Below are 16,276 nucleotides of genomic sequence, written 5' to 3'. Positions count from 1 at the left end.
GCCTCCTCCATCCGGCTCACACATCACTTCCCCCGGCGCCTCCTCCTGCCCTCAGTCTGTGTCTCCGGTATGATGCAGCCTTGTCATAGCGGGTGTTCGGTGCTGTGTGCCGGTGTCCTCCTCCTGGCTGTGGGAGCCGCGCTGGTGTCTGCAGGAGAAGGCCTGGGCCGGGGTAATGTCCTCCCTGCTGCAGGGGCTACACTATGGGAAGCCTATGGCAGCACCCGGCTCTATACATGACATACTGCTCCGGGTGTGCCCGGCCACCTGGGGAGTCACAGGAGAGACCGACACTAGGGTGACACTGACGGGGCGTCCTGGGTGACACTGGGGGACCGACGGGGCGTCCTGGGTGACACTGGGGGACCGACGGGGGGTCCTGGGTGACACTTGGGGACCGACGGGGCGTCCTGGGTGACACTTGGGGACCGACGGGGCGTCCTGGGTGACACTTGGGGACCGACGGGGCGTCCTGGGTGACACTTGGGGACCGACGGGGCGTCCTGGGTGACACTGGGGGACCGACGGGGCGTCCTGGGTGACACTGGGGGACCGACGGGGCGTCCTGGGTGACACTGGGGGACCGACGGGGCGTCCTGGGTGACACTGGGGGACCGACGGGGCGTCCTGGGTGACACTGGGGGACCGACGGGGCGTCCTGGGTGACACTGGGGGACCGACGGGGCGTCCTGGGTGACACTGGGGGACAGACGGGGCGTCCTGGGTGACACTGGGGGACCGACGGGGCGTCCTGGGTGACACTGGGGGACCGACGGGGGGTCCTGGGTGACACTTGGGGACCGACGGGGCGTCCTGGGTGACACTTGGGGACCGACGGGGCGTCCTGGGTGACACTTGGGGACCGACGGGGCGTCCTGGGTGACACTTGGGGACCGACGGGGCGTCCTGGGTGACACTGGGGGACCGACGGGGCGTCCTGGGTGACACTGGGGGACCGACGGGGCGTCCTGGGTGACACTGGGGGACCGACGGGGCGTCCTGGGTGACACTGGGGGACCGACGGGGCGTCCTGGGTGACACTGGGGGACCGACGGGGCGTCCTGGGTGACACTGGGGGACCGACGGGGCGTCCTGGGTGACACTGGGGGACCGACGGGGCGTCCTGGGTGACACTGGGGGACAGACGGGGCGTCCTGGGTGACACTGGGGGACCGACGGGGCGTCCTGGGTGACACTGGGGGACCGACGGGGCGTCCTGGGTGACACTGGGGGACCGACGGGGCGTCCTGGGTGACACTTGGGGACCGACGGGGCGTCCTGGGTGACACTTGGGGACCGACGGGGCGTCCTGGGTGACACTTGGGGACCGACGGGGCGTCCTGGGTGACACTGGGGGACCGACGGGGCGTCCTGGGTGACACTGGGGGACCGACGGGGCGTCCTGGGTGACACTGGGGGACCGACGGGGCGTCCTGGGTGACACTGGGGGACCGACGGGGCGTCCTGGGTGACACTGGGGGACCGACGGGGCGTCCTGGGTGACACTGGGGGACCGACGGGGCGTCCTGGGTGACACTGGGGGACCGACGGGGCGTCCTGGCTGACAGTTGGAGACCGACGGGGCGTCCTGGCTGACAGTTGGAGACCGACGGGGCGTCCTGGCTGACAGTTGGAGACCGACGGGGCGTCCTGGCTGACAGTTGGAGACCGACGGGGCGTCCTGGCTGACAGTTGGAGACCGACGGGGCGTCCTGGCTGACAGTTGGAGACCGACGGGGCGTCCTGGCTGACAGTTGGAGACCGACGGGGCGTCCTCTGTCACAATGAATCAATGAATCCTCCCTGTTTTTTTTTAGCTGTGTGGATAGCTGTGTATTCTCAGTACTACAGTGGGGGGTGCCAGGTCTCCTGGACGGTGTCATCTCCTCTCGCATTGTGACATACTATGTATCCTGGTTTGGTGTCCTGCCATCCAGGATGTTGGGTTTTGCAGCAATGCACCTGAGGGAGAATTACTTCCATTGTCTAAGGACTTGAACAAGTTTCCTGTTAGATCACTAAAGTATTTAATTTTATTACTGTACTGGAATATTTTGGGTGCGATGGCGGCCAATCATAGGACAGTGTCTCATCGGTGTAACCATAGCAGCACTGGTTACAAAGTATCTGTTCTGCAGTTTAATAATTGTGATATATATAATATTTATGTTAATAATATTTTTTTTGTTTTAAGGATTTGGAGATCACATCCAATGGAGAACTCTGGAAGATGGGAAGCAGGAGGCCGCGCACAGGTAAGTGCCCTATAGACTTACCCTTGTGTATGGATGTATATACTATACAGCTTTTATACCTCATGTCCGCTCTTCTTTTCTATGTTCGCAGTGGTTTACCTTTAATGCTTGTGATCCATAAGACCTGGTGTGGAGCGTGCAAAGGTAACCTGTACTATTGTGTATTATTAATAACCCCTCATATCAGACTTTGCAGAGGTCATATAGAATAAAGCCATGTATAGGGGGTGTTTGGTCTCCCCCTAGTCATTATGACACTCCTCACACTGTATTTCCTCTGCAGCCTTGAAGCCAAAGTTTGCCGAGTCCAAGGAGATCTCTGAACTTTCTCATAACTTTGTCATGGTGAATGTGGAGGTAAGTACCCTGAAGGCAATAGCCGGGGATCCACCAAATTTGTATCCTATGTTACTGCCTAGGCTAATAGCTTAGAAGAAGATTGGTTCTTACATGTCCCTATGATTTCTATAATGTATATTTAATGACCTCATCAAATTCTTCTTTCTTATACTCACATAGGATGAGGAGGAACCTAAGGATGAAGCCTTCAACCCTGATGGTGCCTACATCCCGAGGATTCTCTTCCTGGGTGAGTTTAGTGTAAGGCTACATGCACACTGCCGTGAGCCCGCCGCACCGTAGCACAGCGGGCACACGGCAGCGCGGGGAGAGGAGGAGGAGGAGGAGGTGAGCGCTGCTCACCCCCGCCCCTCTCTACAGGAAGTTATGGCGCACGGCGCCGTAATACGGGAAAAGATAGGACATGTCCTATCTTTTCCCGGGCTACGGAGCGGCACCGTGCCGCACATGTGCTGCACCATACCGCTCCCGTACAGGGCCGTGAGCCCATAGAAGTGTATGGGGGACGTATGTCGGCCGTATATACGTCCCCCATACATGTGTGTGAATGCAGCCTAAGATTGATAGTTGTCGGCTGTCTTTGGAGCCAACAATTGTTGCTTCTCAAAGTGCACTTGGGGGTGTGTCCTCACACTGTTGTGCTCTTAGCTCTCTGCATTGAGCTGCACCACAGCCCTCTCCATCTTTTCCGAGTAAAAGCTACAGCACAGCTCTAGTTGAAATCCCCTTTGAGCTTAGAAGAGGTGTTGTAGAACAGTTCAGTGCAGAGAACTAAGAGCACAGCAGTGAGAGGACATACTCCTGGAATAACCTGACTTATGGGAATGATACGGACTGCTCTCAAAGTCTACAGGGTCGATAGCAGGCAAGTAGTGGATAGGGATTGGAGAGGTAGTCCGAACAATCCTACATTTATTGTAGAACAGTTCAGTGCAGAGAACTAAGAGCACAGCAGTGAGAGGACACACTCCTGGAATATCCTGGAATATAAATCCATATTTCACAGTCCTGCTGCCACTAACAATCTGCACAAAGGTCGGATTACACAACCCTCCAGGGACAATACCTAAAACTGGCTGTAGCTATGCAGGGTCAAATCTGCTGACAGGCTCTCTCTAAACTTTCTTACTTCCCGGGCTTTGTTACTTTGTAACATATTCCAAAAACTATTGATTTTACCTTTTTTCCCGCTTGTAGACCCCAGTGGAAATGTCCATCCTGAGATCATAAACTCCAAGGGGAACCCCAGTTACAAGTATTTCTACAGCACAGCAGACCAAGGTACGTGACGACCTGTGACCTTTTAGGTTCCTTGTGGATCCTAGTTAACCCTATATGCTCATTTATAACGGCACCAGGGAGACTGAGCCCAATCAGTCATTGGGGCTCATTTACTAAGAGCTCCGCGGCCGCACTCTCGTCGGGTTTCCCGAATTTTTTCGTTTTGCGCCGAATTCCGCCGGGATTTGGGCGCACGCGAGCGGATTTTGGAGACGGCTTTCACGCAACAGAAATCGGGGGGCGTGGCCGTCGGATAACCCGGCGAATTCGGAAAAACTGCGGAATTTAGAAAACTAAATGTGTCGCAAGATCAAGCACTCACATGCACCAGGAAGAAGAAGGTGAACTCTGGCGGATCTCGGCGCAGCAGCGACACCTGCTGGACATCGGGCGCACGACCTAACTGAAACCCGGCAGAACCCGGATGCACGTCGGACAATGCGCCGCGGGATCGCAACAGGACCGGGTAAGTAAATGAGCCCCATTGTATGTAAGTCATATACCTGTTAGTGCTGTACTCCTCTAGGCCAGGGGGGACTGAACGGGTCACAGTAGCGCACACAGCCCCGAGCTTTGGGTAGGATACTCAGCAGTGAGAATGTCACCTCTGTCACCTGATCAGGAAGCAGGTGTTGGGAAATCTCAGCATTAGGAAATCTGGCCTAATGACAAAATGTTCTGGATCGATTAGTCTTTGTTCACTCTCAGCTTCTGGGGTTCTGGTCTATGAACAACATCCAGAAATGTATCCACAGGAAGGGCTGTGAGTGTCTTGTATCATGGGAATGATGGGGACTGCCTATAGGGCTGATAGCAGGCAAATAGTGGATAGGGATTGGAACTATAGTCCGAGCGATCCTACACTTATCACTGTTCTCTGTATAGACAATAAATACTACTTATGTATCAAGTCATGAAAGAAGGAAAGTCACAGTCAAATACAAATTCACTTGTTCTCTCCTATCCACAGCATAGAGGATAACAAGTCTGACTCATGGGACCCCCACCTTTACTCACTAATGGGTGATGGTTTTAATGCTGTGAGATTGTGTTGGAAATTGCTGAGCATTGCGCTCAGGTATCTCCCACACTCTTATTGCACTCTGTAAGTGCCAGAGATATGAGCGCTGTGCTATGCATTTTGCAACACTCGCATAGTATTGAATGGAGCAGTAGGGTGCATGCCCCCCGTTGCCACTTCATTCATTTACTGAGAACGGGACCCCCATCCTTGTGATCTGCGATCGAGTACCTCTTTAAAGTCTATATGGGAAAGTTGTACGCAACTTGTGAGCTACTCTGAAAAACTCAGCGGTTTGCGCAAGGTCACAGATCACAATGCAACCCCATAGATCACAGGTGGCCATAGAGCGCGTGTGCCAGAGGTGGCGCTCGGAGCCCTCTTCGTGGGCATCCAGGCTAATGCCCCAGCACAGGGTTTGCCTGACAGGACTCAACCCCTGCAGGCTCCCCAGGGTCCTGCATCATAAACACGATTTTGTGAGAAAATCTAGGGTATGAAATCTTCATATTTATGTACATGCAAAATGAGCGTTTCGGAGCACCGTGGGCGTGGCCATGGGGTCCAGTGCTTGGTGGCCACACCCAAGGAGCACCGAAACGCAAATTTTTCATGCTTGCCTAAACTTCAATGCGTTTTATTTGGAAACATAAGTATGTGGGAATGGCGCCCCATTGTCTTGTACGTGCACACGGCGCCCCATTGTCTTGTACGTGCACACGGCGCCCCATTGTCTTGTACGTGCACACGGCGCCCCATTGTCTTGTACGTGCACACGGCGCCCCATTGTCTTGTACGTGCACACGGCGCCCCATTGTCTTGTACGTGCACACGGCGCCCCATTGTCTTGTACGTGCACACGGCGCCCCATTGTCTTGCACGTGCACACGGCGCCCCATTGTCTTGCACGTGCACACGGCGCCCCCTTGTCTTGCACGTGCACACGGCGCCCCATTGTCTTGTACGTGCACACGGCGCCCCATTGTCTTGTACGTGCACGCGGCGCCCCATTGTCTTGTGCGTGCACATGGGATCATGTCTGGCTTTCCATGACATTTTATTTGATATGTCTAATCTTCTCTGTCTTCCTGCTTTCCCCCAGTGGTTGAAGTCATGAAGGAAGCTCAGGAGAAACTCACCGGAAGTTTTGGCAAGAAAGCGATTGAAGATGAGTTATAACCTCCCAAGATTTCTCTTCCAAAGCTGCGGCCTCACAGGGGGTCATTCCCCGCACTATGGGGGGGCTACAATCCCTCTGGCGCCCCCTTTCTGTGCAATTCCCATTTTTCTGTAGACCAATCACCCAAATCGCCTTCCTAACCTTCCTAGGAGCTCAGTATTGCAGGGCAACGGTCTTTTCGGTACAGATTTATAAGCTTTGTGCGATACGTCAGACATTCGGAGGATTTTCTTCCTTCTTCTTACACTAATAACTACATTCAGAGATATTTGTAGCTTTTCAGTTCCGTTCCTGGTTAATGGGGGCGAGGCCTTTTTTTTGGCTTGGCCTTGGTTTTGTTACAGTCCGTTTTGGGTTATGATTGGGGGAGGGGCCTGTAAGGTTTTATACTATGGCATTATTGTAGCGTCTTCTATGGCCTCCGGGGTTCTACTGCACCAGATGTAAGTACGGCTTTTGTAGAACGGCTAGAGGTTCATATTTGATATCTTGGGTTGGGGGGTGGTAATTTTTGGCAAAAGGTCAGTTTTTGAGAAAAAAAGAAAAGTCACTATTAAAAAAAATGTAAACACTTTATGATAAAGGCTTTATTCACACCATTGTACTGCGGCTCCATGTGAGAGCTGCTTATTTTTATAATATAATCCAGTTCAGGAATATATGTCTTATACATAGAGATTAAAAGGAAATCTACCATCAAAATGAAGAATGATATACAAGGGGCACTCATAAATCCATAAGGGATCAAGATCTCTGCTTGCTGTCCTGATATAGAAAGCTTCTATGTTTACTTGAATACATCGAGGAATACCTGTGAGACATCACATGACCATGCACCGGTGTTCATCTACTAGAAGTAGACAATGAAGCTTCCTGTTACATGTCAGCAAGCAGAGATCTTGAATACAGCGAGGAATTGATACAGAAAGTATATTGGAAAAACTTGCAACTTTTCGTTACACAAACAATATCAATTATTTGCTGGATTGTGCTTAAATTGGAAAACCCCTTTAAGCTTGTTCCTTGCAACACGTGGATGAAAATCTGACGGCAATGGGATCAAATCCGTTTTTTTTTCCTTGCGCTCAATGGAGGAGTTTCACGCATGACTCACATGGTGCGTTTTTCTCAGATACGATCAGATAAATGGCCGTGTGTCTGGCTCCATAAGACTATCAGTGAGTCAGAGCGTCTGATGTAGCGTTTATAGGAGAAATTCGTTGATGGACAAGAGACCTAAAGGTTATGGACCTGGTGCAGCATTGAAAGAATTTGCTGCTCCTACACCTCTTTGTCTTGTGGTTCAGACTTCACATTGATCAAAGTTGTCCAGACAACAAATGGCGCCACTCTTGTCAGCAGGCTGTGTTTGGTATTACAGCCTAAACCCTATTAACTTAAAAAGGGATGAGTTGTCAAACCAGGCGCAGCCCATAGAAGCAGCTGCTTCTTATAGATGTGGCTGCAGTGCTTACTCTCTTCCTGTAGGTGGCATTATGAGCATTGCAAATACATTCCTTAAAGGGAAATTACACTTTTGAGCAACTTTTCCTAAAATTAGGAAAATTAACCGTAAAAATGTAGTTTTACTAATTGTGCAATGATTATAAGATACATGATGTGTATCTATTCGGATGTCTTGTTTTTGGACCGCAGTGAATTGTGGGACCTTGGGATTTCGTGATCAACTCTGGGGATATCTCTTAGACCTGCCTCAATGCTTGAATCGTATATAATTTAGAATAATTTGTTATTTATGCTCTTACTTTTTATGCCACTGCAGTTCCCTAGGTCACAATACGTGACAATATACAGTACTGGTGCCAGGTTTGGTGGGGATGGGGTTAAAGGACATCTACCACCAGTATTTTATGATTGGTTCCTGCAAAAACTCTTTGAAGGGCATCTACCACCAGGATGAAAGACTTTATGCAAATGAGCCTGAGGGGCTCCAGGCTCCATAGACGTTGATGGAGCCTGGAGCCCCTCAGGCTCATTTGCATACAGTCTTTCATCCTGTTGGTAAATGCCCTTTAAAGAGTTTTTGCAGGAACCAAGCGTAAAATCCTGCTATGATCAGATTATGGTGGTGCCGCTCAGCTCCATCGAAGCGAATAAAATAGAACTGCAATACCGCGCACAACCTGTTGACTAGTGTGGCGCTGCAAGGAGGCAGCCATTTTTTTTCCCCCAATCTTGTTCATCACTTTAAATACATGGACCAGAAGTTATATCAGCAATAATATGTACAAAGATTTCTGAAACTACTCAATATTAACTCTATTAACTATGTATAAATCTATAATATCCGGCCAGTATTGTATATGGCACATCCAAGTATTGTAACATTTGTAATCACCCGGATAGTTTTATCAACCAGGTATATATTTTTACACTGATAGAAAATATTCTATTTTATAATATTAGAAAAAATGCCAAGGATCTGTATTTATACACCTGCCCAGTGCTGCAAGTGCACAGCAAACTCACAGACACAGACGGCAGAGGTCACATGATACAAAGTTTGCAAAGTTTGTTAATTATACTTTAAGGGCCAGGAGATATATATGTGCCTATCAATGTCTCAATATATCTTTATAAAAAATTTTATATATATATATAATTTTTTTTTGTGATCCAAATCTCCACTAGAGGGAGTTTGCTACATACTGGCTTATTATTGACTTAAAGGGGTGGTTGGGTCACAGCAAGTCATCCCCTATCCACAAGATAACTTGCTGATTGGTGGGGGCCCCAATGGTGAGATGCTAACGGATCATGAGAACGGGGGTCAGACAGCTCCATTCACGGTCCATGGTACTGATGGATGAAGGCTAATACTGCGCACAGCTGTCTCCATAGAGATGAAAAGAGCAGCAGGCGCATGTGCGACCAGTTTTTCGGTTCATTTGGGGGTAAAATGTGTGATCCACCACTGAGACCCCCACCTATCAGCAGGTTATTATGAGAGGACAACCCATTAAGGGTACGATTCCAGTTTGGAAACATCTAAATGTTAGCTGAAAGGACTGGCCCACCTGAGAATCGGAGGATCCGGTGGGCCCCCCGCTCTAAAACAATATTGAACTCCAGATGACCATTAGGAGTCAACGCAAGCTGAAGGCTACTAGAGGCTATTCCTTGGAAGTTAATAACGACTCGTATAATGTGGAAGGCCCAAGAAATCTCAGTACAATAATAATTTTTTTCAGTTTTTTTTTTTTTTTTTGCAGCAACAAACAAGTGGATAAGCCTCTAGGTTGCTGGTAAATAATGCTGTGATTGGGGCTTATCCATGTCATTGCTGCGTTGTGTTGCAGCCCCCATTCACCGTACTAGAACTACATGTATATAACTGCCAGGAATAAAACTCAAATTCAGAACAAATACACTAGATTTAAAAAAATAAAAAATTTTGTGACTCCGCCTTAAAACTGCCCATTGTGTTTTGATGCTGGTTATTATATAGGGCATTGACTTGTATTTTGTTTGCCTGTGTGCGAGGTGTGATGCATGTTGGGTAATGATATTCACTGGTTTTGCGGGGTTTTTTTCTTTTTTCCATTCTCATCAATGAGCTTGAAATGAGTTTTGTAACGTTTGATTATTAAAACTAAAAATTGTAAAGTTTTGATTAAATAAACTAAACAAAAAAGTGACAAGTGAGTTTCCATATGTTTGTCATTTGTATCTAGTATCTAATGCTTAAAGGAAATCTACCATTTGTTTTTATGCCTTGTGAACCAAACATACCTTGATAATGCTGTAGCCACTTCCACATACAGAGGAGCTGCCTAAACTGTCCAGACAGGACTAATCAACCTGAGCTGGATGACTCGTACACAGCAGCTGAGGGATGGTGCAGCGGTTGATTACTTCTGCCTGTCAGGGACAACACAGTGATTACATCATTCTCTGGAGCAGTGCATAATTACAGTAAGAGGAGAAGCGCCGGGGCGGCCACAAGAGCGACAGAGCCTCATTATCATAATTTTATAATTGTTTTTTTCAGAAAAAACACTCAGTTCTGGGATTAAACAAGATATGTTTCTGCATCGGTGTAGCTACAGCATTCTCAAGGTATGTTTGCTTCATTAGGCAACAAATCAAATGCATTTCCATTAAAGGGAAAGTGTTTCTGCCCTGAGCCATGAACATACAAGATCATATCTACAATGTATTACTGATTATAGTGTGAGGAAGGGTAAGTATATACTGTATATAGAATTTTACAGAAGTGTCTCGGCTTAGCGTGCATGTGCCGTTAAAGGGAACCTGTCACCAGGGATCTCATTTTCACTAAAGCAAGGTTACACACTTGTCTCACACCTGCATTGCAAATATACCTCTGCCTGTTATAAGCATTTGCATTACAATATCCTCTGTGTAGTCCCAGGGGTTGGGCTTTGGTTTGGATGCATTTCAAAACACAACATTTGACTTATCTGTGTTACTCACTCCTCACTTTTTGGCCCCCGCCTTTGTGCTCCTGTAGAGCTCCTTCCTCCTCCTCTTTCACAGAGTTCACAGTCTGGTGAGCTGACGTCAGTGGGGGAGGGAGGAGCTGTACAGGAGCGCAAAGGTGGGAGCTGAGGAGTCGGGAAAACGAGAATCGGGCCCTTAGTAAATGACCCCCATTGTTTTTTTGAAATGCATCCAAACCAAAGCCCAACCCCTGGGGTTCACATATGACCAAGAACCTATATTTCGTACCTGTGTGGTTGGCAAAGCATCTGTATTGGGGCACGCCTGTCCTCAGTTTGTATGTGGCACTGAAACTTTCACTTAAAGGGGTTGTCTGGTCATAACATAGGGGATAGGGGTAACTTACTGATCCCAATGGTGAGACGTAGAGTACAGCAAGTGGCCATAGGTGATCGTATGATATCAGTGCCTGGCGTGTGGGTGAATCTAGTTCATTCATGGGTTATTTTACACATTCATTCATCCGCCTCCGACGTCTTCTTCTCTACGTCCGCCCTGGAGAATCTACGTTAAAATAAAGAAATAAATCAGTTGCCTGGAAACCTGCACTTAATCCAAGCTGCTTGTGTACAAAAGGTTACAGGTAAGAGGCTTTTCCTGGAAAATCTATTTATAGTCTTGTTTATCAGTCAGAGATTCTGCGCCGCAGCGTCACCTTCTGGGGTCCCTGTGTAGGGAACACCTGGGAGAGCGGGCGAAGGAAAATATATGGAAAATATTAAATATTATAGATGCGGGATCACAATATTCAAGATATGTGATATGCACCAGAACCAAGATTACTATATAAAAGCTGCACCAGCACTAACCTTACTACATAGACACAGAACCAGAAACAAGCACAGTGGGGCTCATTTACTAAGGGTCGCGGAGCGCACTTTTGTCAGACTGTTCACCTTTTTGGCTCGGGTGTGAAAGGTATTTAACAGGTGACTGCGCTAGGATTGTGTTGCACACAATAATTTTTTGGCGCAGCTGCGCTGCTTCCATGCGACGCAAATTTGGGGGCGGGTTGTCAGACGATTTGACTGATTCGGACTGAGCGCGGGATTTAACTTAAAAATTTTTACTCAAGACATTCACTTACATGCACCAGGAAGAAGAAGGTGAACTCCAGCGGACCTGAGCGGGGAAGCGACACATGCAGGATATCGGGTGCACGATCTTAGTGAATCGCATCAACATCAGACAATGCACTTTCGGTGAACTCCGTGGACGGGTAGGTAAATGAGCCCCAGTAAATCGGACAATCTTAGGGTTCACATATGGTACTTTTGGATCCGTTAGACATATGCTGCAGCGTATACTTATAAAAATTGACAAAAACTGATGCATTTTCCTTCAAACGTCTACGTTTTTTTATGTCGTATCCGTCACATTAGTTGGCATCCTTTTTTACACTAAAAAACATACTTTTTTTAAGATCCACGTTTGGGAAGAAAAACGGATGTGACGGATTGATGCATACTCTATAACACTTTATAGACATTAAAAACGCAGCAGTCCACGTTTTTCTCAAAAAAAAAAAAAAAATACAGAAGCACAGGACAGAAAACGTAGATTGTGCATCCGTCATTTCCATTATGTGGGGAATTGCTCTGGTAGTTGACTGGTAGCAGTGCAAGAAGCAGTGACACACGCAGGTTTAAAAGTCCAACTTAAGTGTTTATTCACACTTGCAAAACAGAACACAAATTCAGCCTCGGCTTAGGCACATGCAAAAACATTATAAAAGTAATTCCTGCCTGGCTAGGCGCTGTCTAATACATTTTGAGGACCCTAGCTATCCGGGTACCAGGCTGCCTGGCACACGCTCTTGGCCAGCAGCAAGACAGGAGACCCTCAGTTACCTTTGCTGTGAGAATGCAATCTCGCTTTCAGCTCTCCAGGTAGGGCCTCTCCTACTGCTTCTGGCCTGCAGACTAAATCAGGCCCTAACGAGGCCTGTGACCTGCACCTGTGGGCTATACAAAAGCCCAGGACCGAAGCCCGGGTGGAGTAGGAGTCCCACTACCAGCCTCCCCCTACTCCATAATAAGCAGGCCCAGTACGGACATTACCAATGTGTCTGTGTTAGCTAGGCCAACACAGACAAAACAGACTATTCCTGCTTATCATGTCTGCATTAACCCTTGGGTTACTGCAGACAAACCCAGGGCTTTTACCACCTGCATTTCATCTGCCTGTGGGACAGATAGCGGTTTTCCCACACAACACCTCTCACTTTCTCACAATAGATATGAATGGATACGCTGTTGCACACATTTTGATACATTTTCTTTTTTTTTTTTTGTTTTCTTTTTTTTTTTTTTAAACGTATCCATCAGCAGTATTCATAAAATGAGATGTGAACCCGGCCTTATACCGCGCCAGATTTATCAGTGTCCGGTGCTGGATGATAAATATGATGTAGCTCCCCTCATAGGAGAAGATAACCGAGAGTCACAGCACAGGGAAGATGCTGCAGATTTGTGAGTAATATCAATACTTGCTGTAAATCTGGTGACTCCTTTGATTGTAGGGCTTCTTCTTTTCTCCTACCTGGCTGCAATGTGTACTTCTTCCAGCTAAAATTCATCTCTGTAGATTTAGCAATACAAAAATGTTAGCACCTTCTTAACACAAACTTGATAGTGTTCTGCTGCTCCCATAGAGATCACTATTATGCCCCTACAGTGGGCAATATAGTCACATCTCCCCCACAGTAGCCAATTTAGTAACAGTGCCTCTACAGTAGCTAATAAAGTCACACTGCCCCCACAGCAGCCAACATAGTCGAATCCCCCCTAACAGTAGCCAATATAGTAGCAGTGCCCCCACAACAACCAATATAGTCACTATGCCCTCACATCAGCCAATGTAATGCCAGTGCTCCCACTGTAGCCAATATAGAAACACTGCCCCCGCAATATACAATATAGTACCTGTGCTGCTACACTATCCAATATAGTAACAGAGCTTTCACTGTAGCCAATAAAAAAGGTGCCCCTACAGTATCCTATATAGTAATAGCGCACCAACAATAACCAGTATAGTCAGTGTCCCCACAGTATCCTGTATAGTACCTGTGCTGCCACTGTAGCTGATATAGTAACAATGCCTCCACAGTAGCCACTATAGTCACAGTGTTCCCCACAGTAGCCAATATAGTCACAGTGCCCCCACAGTATCCTGTATAGTACCTGTGCTGCCACTGTAGCTGATATAGTAACAATGCCCCCACAGTACCCAATACAGGCAGTACTTAAGTTGAATTTGTATTTAAGCCAGAACTGTAATTTTTTTTGTCCCAGTGACAACTGGATTTTCTAGATTTTTTGCTGTAGTGGGAACAAGGATTATCAATAAATTACAGACACCTTACAGCTGATCATTGCAGCCTGGGAGCATCAAGAGAGCTTCACCAGAGGTCACAGCGGACAGAGGGGCCCGTCTGTAACTAGGGGTTGTCTGTAAGTTGATCCCTTTCTTAAGAACACCCGACTTACAGATGACCCCTAGTTACAGACGGTCCCCTCTGCCCCCTGTGACCTCTGGTGAAGTCTCTGGATGTTACTATAGTCCCAGACTGCAATGATCAGCTGTAATGTGTCTGTAATGAAGCTTTATTGATAATCCTTGGTCCCATTACAGCAAAAAAAATTTAAACTACAATTGTCACTGGGACAAAAAAATTTTTTGGTCTGGAGCTACAATTATAAAATATACAGTTTCAACTTACATACAAATTCAACTTCAGAACAATCCTATGGGGGAGATTTATCATAAGTCTCTAAGGCCTCTTTCACACTTGCGTTGCAGATCACGTCAGTCGGATCAGGGAGCGATCAGGGTTTGGTCAGGGAAAAACTGTCATTTTGCATCAGAGTTCAATCAGTTTTCAGTCAGAGTTTGTTCAGTGTCTCAGTTTTTCACGCGCGTTTTCAATGCATTTTTCACACGCAGATAACGCACGTGAAATGGACTCAGGACTGAGCTCTATCTTCTCTATGGCAATTGATGTGTGAAAAACCCATTGCACTTGCATGTGTCTCAGAGTGCAATGCGTTTTTGATGCATCTCCATAGACTTTTATGGTGCGTTTTTCACACGTGTCACTTGCAAAAGTAGAGCATGCTGAGATTTAAACACGCGTTAAAAAAAAACGCGCAAGTCTGAAAAAGCCAGTTGATTACAATGGGTCAGAGAGCAATGCAAGTTCTGCACGTCAAAAGCATGAACACGCGCGTGAAAAACTGAAGTGTAGAAGAGGCCTTAGAGCAGAACTGTTCTAGTTGCCCATGACAACCAATCAAATCTGAGCTTTCATTTACCCACAGCTTTTTATGAAATTAAAGCTGAGCTCTGATTGGTTTCCATGGGCAACTAAAACATTTTTACCTCAGAAACTTGATGATAAATCTCCTCTCTTGTACATAACCTGGGGACTACCGGGTTACGTGCAGGATAGGTTCTGTAGGTTTGTTCTCAAGTTAAATTTGTATGTAAGTTGGAACTGTATATTTTATAATTGTAGCACCAGACAAAATTTTTTTTTGGTCTCTGTGACAATTGGGTTTGAAAAATGTTAGTTTATCAATAAAGCTTCATTACAGACATCTATGGCCCCAAATCGCCTAGAGAAGGGGCCGGGGACTGTGGGGGATTTCGGTGGTTCGCCAGTTTGAAAAAGGCATTTTCTGGCGATTGGCCCCCTCCTTTCTGGGCGGCCACCTAAGGGTGGGCTCAGCTAGGGGAAGTGGGCCGCCGTACGGCTATAAAAGTTTGAGGACACGTGGGGGGGGGGCCTCTTTCCTTCTACCTTCAGGATCAACAAGGTGTGAAGTCTAAGACCCCCCCCTACGTGCCATCACTTACCCAGCAGCAATGTCCCTGTTACTGGACGAGCAAGTGATGGAGAGAATAGCGAAGGAAGGCTCAGGCTGGCTTGATATCCTCATCAAGCGCAGTGCTGCGCGGGAAGAGCATCAGGGGGCCGGACCGGCGCCTGCTTCACCCCCCCAGGTACCAGGCCTGCCGGATGCCTCTGCCTGTCAGGCATCGGCTGAACTCGGCACCCGGCAAACGGCCGGCATGCGCTGCAGCGCTCCCCCCGCTCCTCACCTCCTCCTCCAGTGACCCCAACGTCCTCCCCGGCAGCGGGACCGCAGCAGCAGCTCCGGAGCGGAGCGAAGAGAGAGGGCGGCCCGTGCGCCTTATCAGGCCTCCGGACCGCCTCAGCCCTGGTTCCCCCTCCAGCACCAGGAGACGCGGAGCAGCGGGGAAGAAGAATCCCTCACCGCAGGAAATGTGCTCGCCGGCACCCCGCAGCACAGCCGATCAGCGTGGGCTCCGGCCTGTCGCTGCTCCTGGGGGTAAGAAGCGCGGCTCCCCAGGACCAGCCCACAGCGCAAGGACAGACAGCGCTCCCAATTCCGGTTGATCTACCTTCTGCTGCGAACGGTGAGTTCAGTGGTCTTCCCTCGTGGTCGGCCATTACCTCTGCACCGCAGAACACTGACACCACACACATTATATCATCCCTAAAATCGGTTCTATCTCAATTAGAATCAAACCATCAAGGGGTAGGGGTTAATGCACAAGCGCAGCCCAGCGGTAACTTAGGGGCGGGTAATACATTTAGGGATACAATGTTTTGCGCGGTAGCCCCCTTAGGTAAATATGTCCCTGAAGAAGTGAAGAATAAAATTCAGA

At 48.1% G+C, this 16,276-nt stretch overlaps 1 protein-coding gene across 1 annotated transcript; it reads left to right on the top strand.

The window, feature by feature from the left end:
• TXNDC12 (thioredoxin domain containing 12) lies at positions 1 to 6,701 on the top strand. The gene is made up of 7 exons (XM_072126844.1): positions 1 to 172; positions 2,195 to 2,255; positions 2,347 to 2,399; positions 2,539 to 2,612; positions 2,775 to 2,844; positions 3,813 to 3,896; positions 6,020 to 6,701. Exons 1-7 carry the CDS (start codon positions 70 to 72, stop codon positions 6,094 to 6,096), a joined length of 522 nt encoding a protein of 173 aa, XP_071982945.1. The 5' UTR covers positions 1 to 69; the 3' UTR covers positions 6,097 to 6,701.
• The last annotated feature ends 9,575 nt before the right edge of the window (positions 6,702 to 16,276 follow it).

Source organism: Engystomops pustulosus, chromosome 10 (genome assembly GCF_040894005.1).
Source record: "Engystomops pustulosus chromosome 10, aEngPut4.maternal, whole genome shotgun sequence".
NCBI lineage: Eukaryota > Metazoa > Chordata > Amphibia > Anura > Leptodactylidae > Engystomops > Engystomops pustulosus.
The sequence above is the reverse complement of the archived record's forward strand: the minus strand, read 5'-3'. Positions and strand labels throughout refer to the sequence as shown.

Coding starts and splice junctions, on each gene's coding strand:
- TXNDC12 (XM_072126844.1), top strand. CDS start 70: ATGATGCAGCCTTGTCATAGCGGGTGTTCGGTGCTGTGTGCCGGTGTC. Junction 2,256..2,346: donor AAGCAGGAGGCCGCGCACAG/GTAAGTGCCCTA, acceptor CTATGTTCGCAG/TGGTTTACCTTTAATGCTTG. Junction 3,897..6,019: donor CTACAGCACAGCAGACCAAG/GTACGTGACGAC, acceptor GCTTTCCCCCAG/TGGTTGAAGTCATGAAGGAA.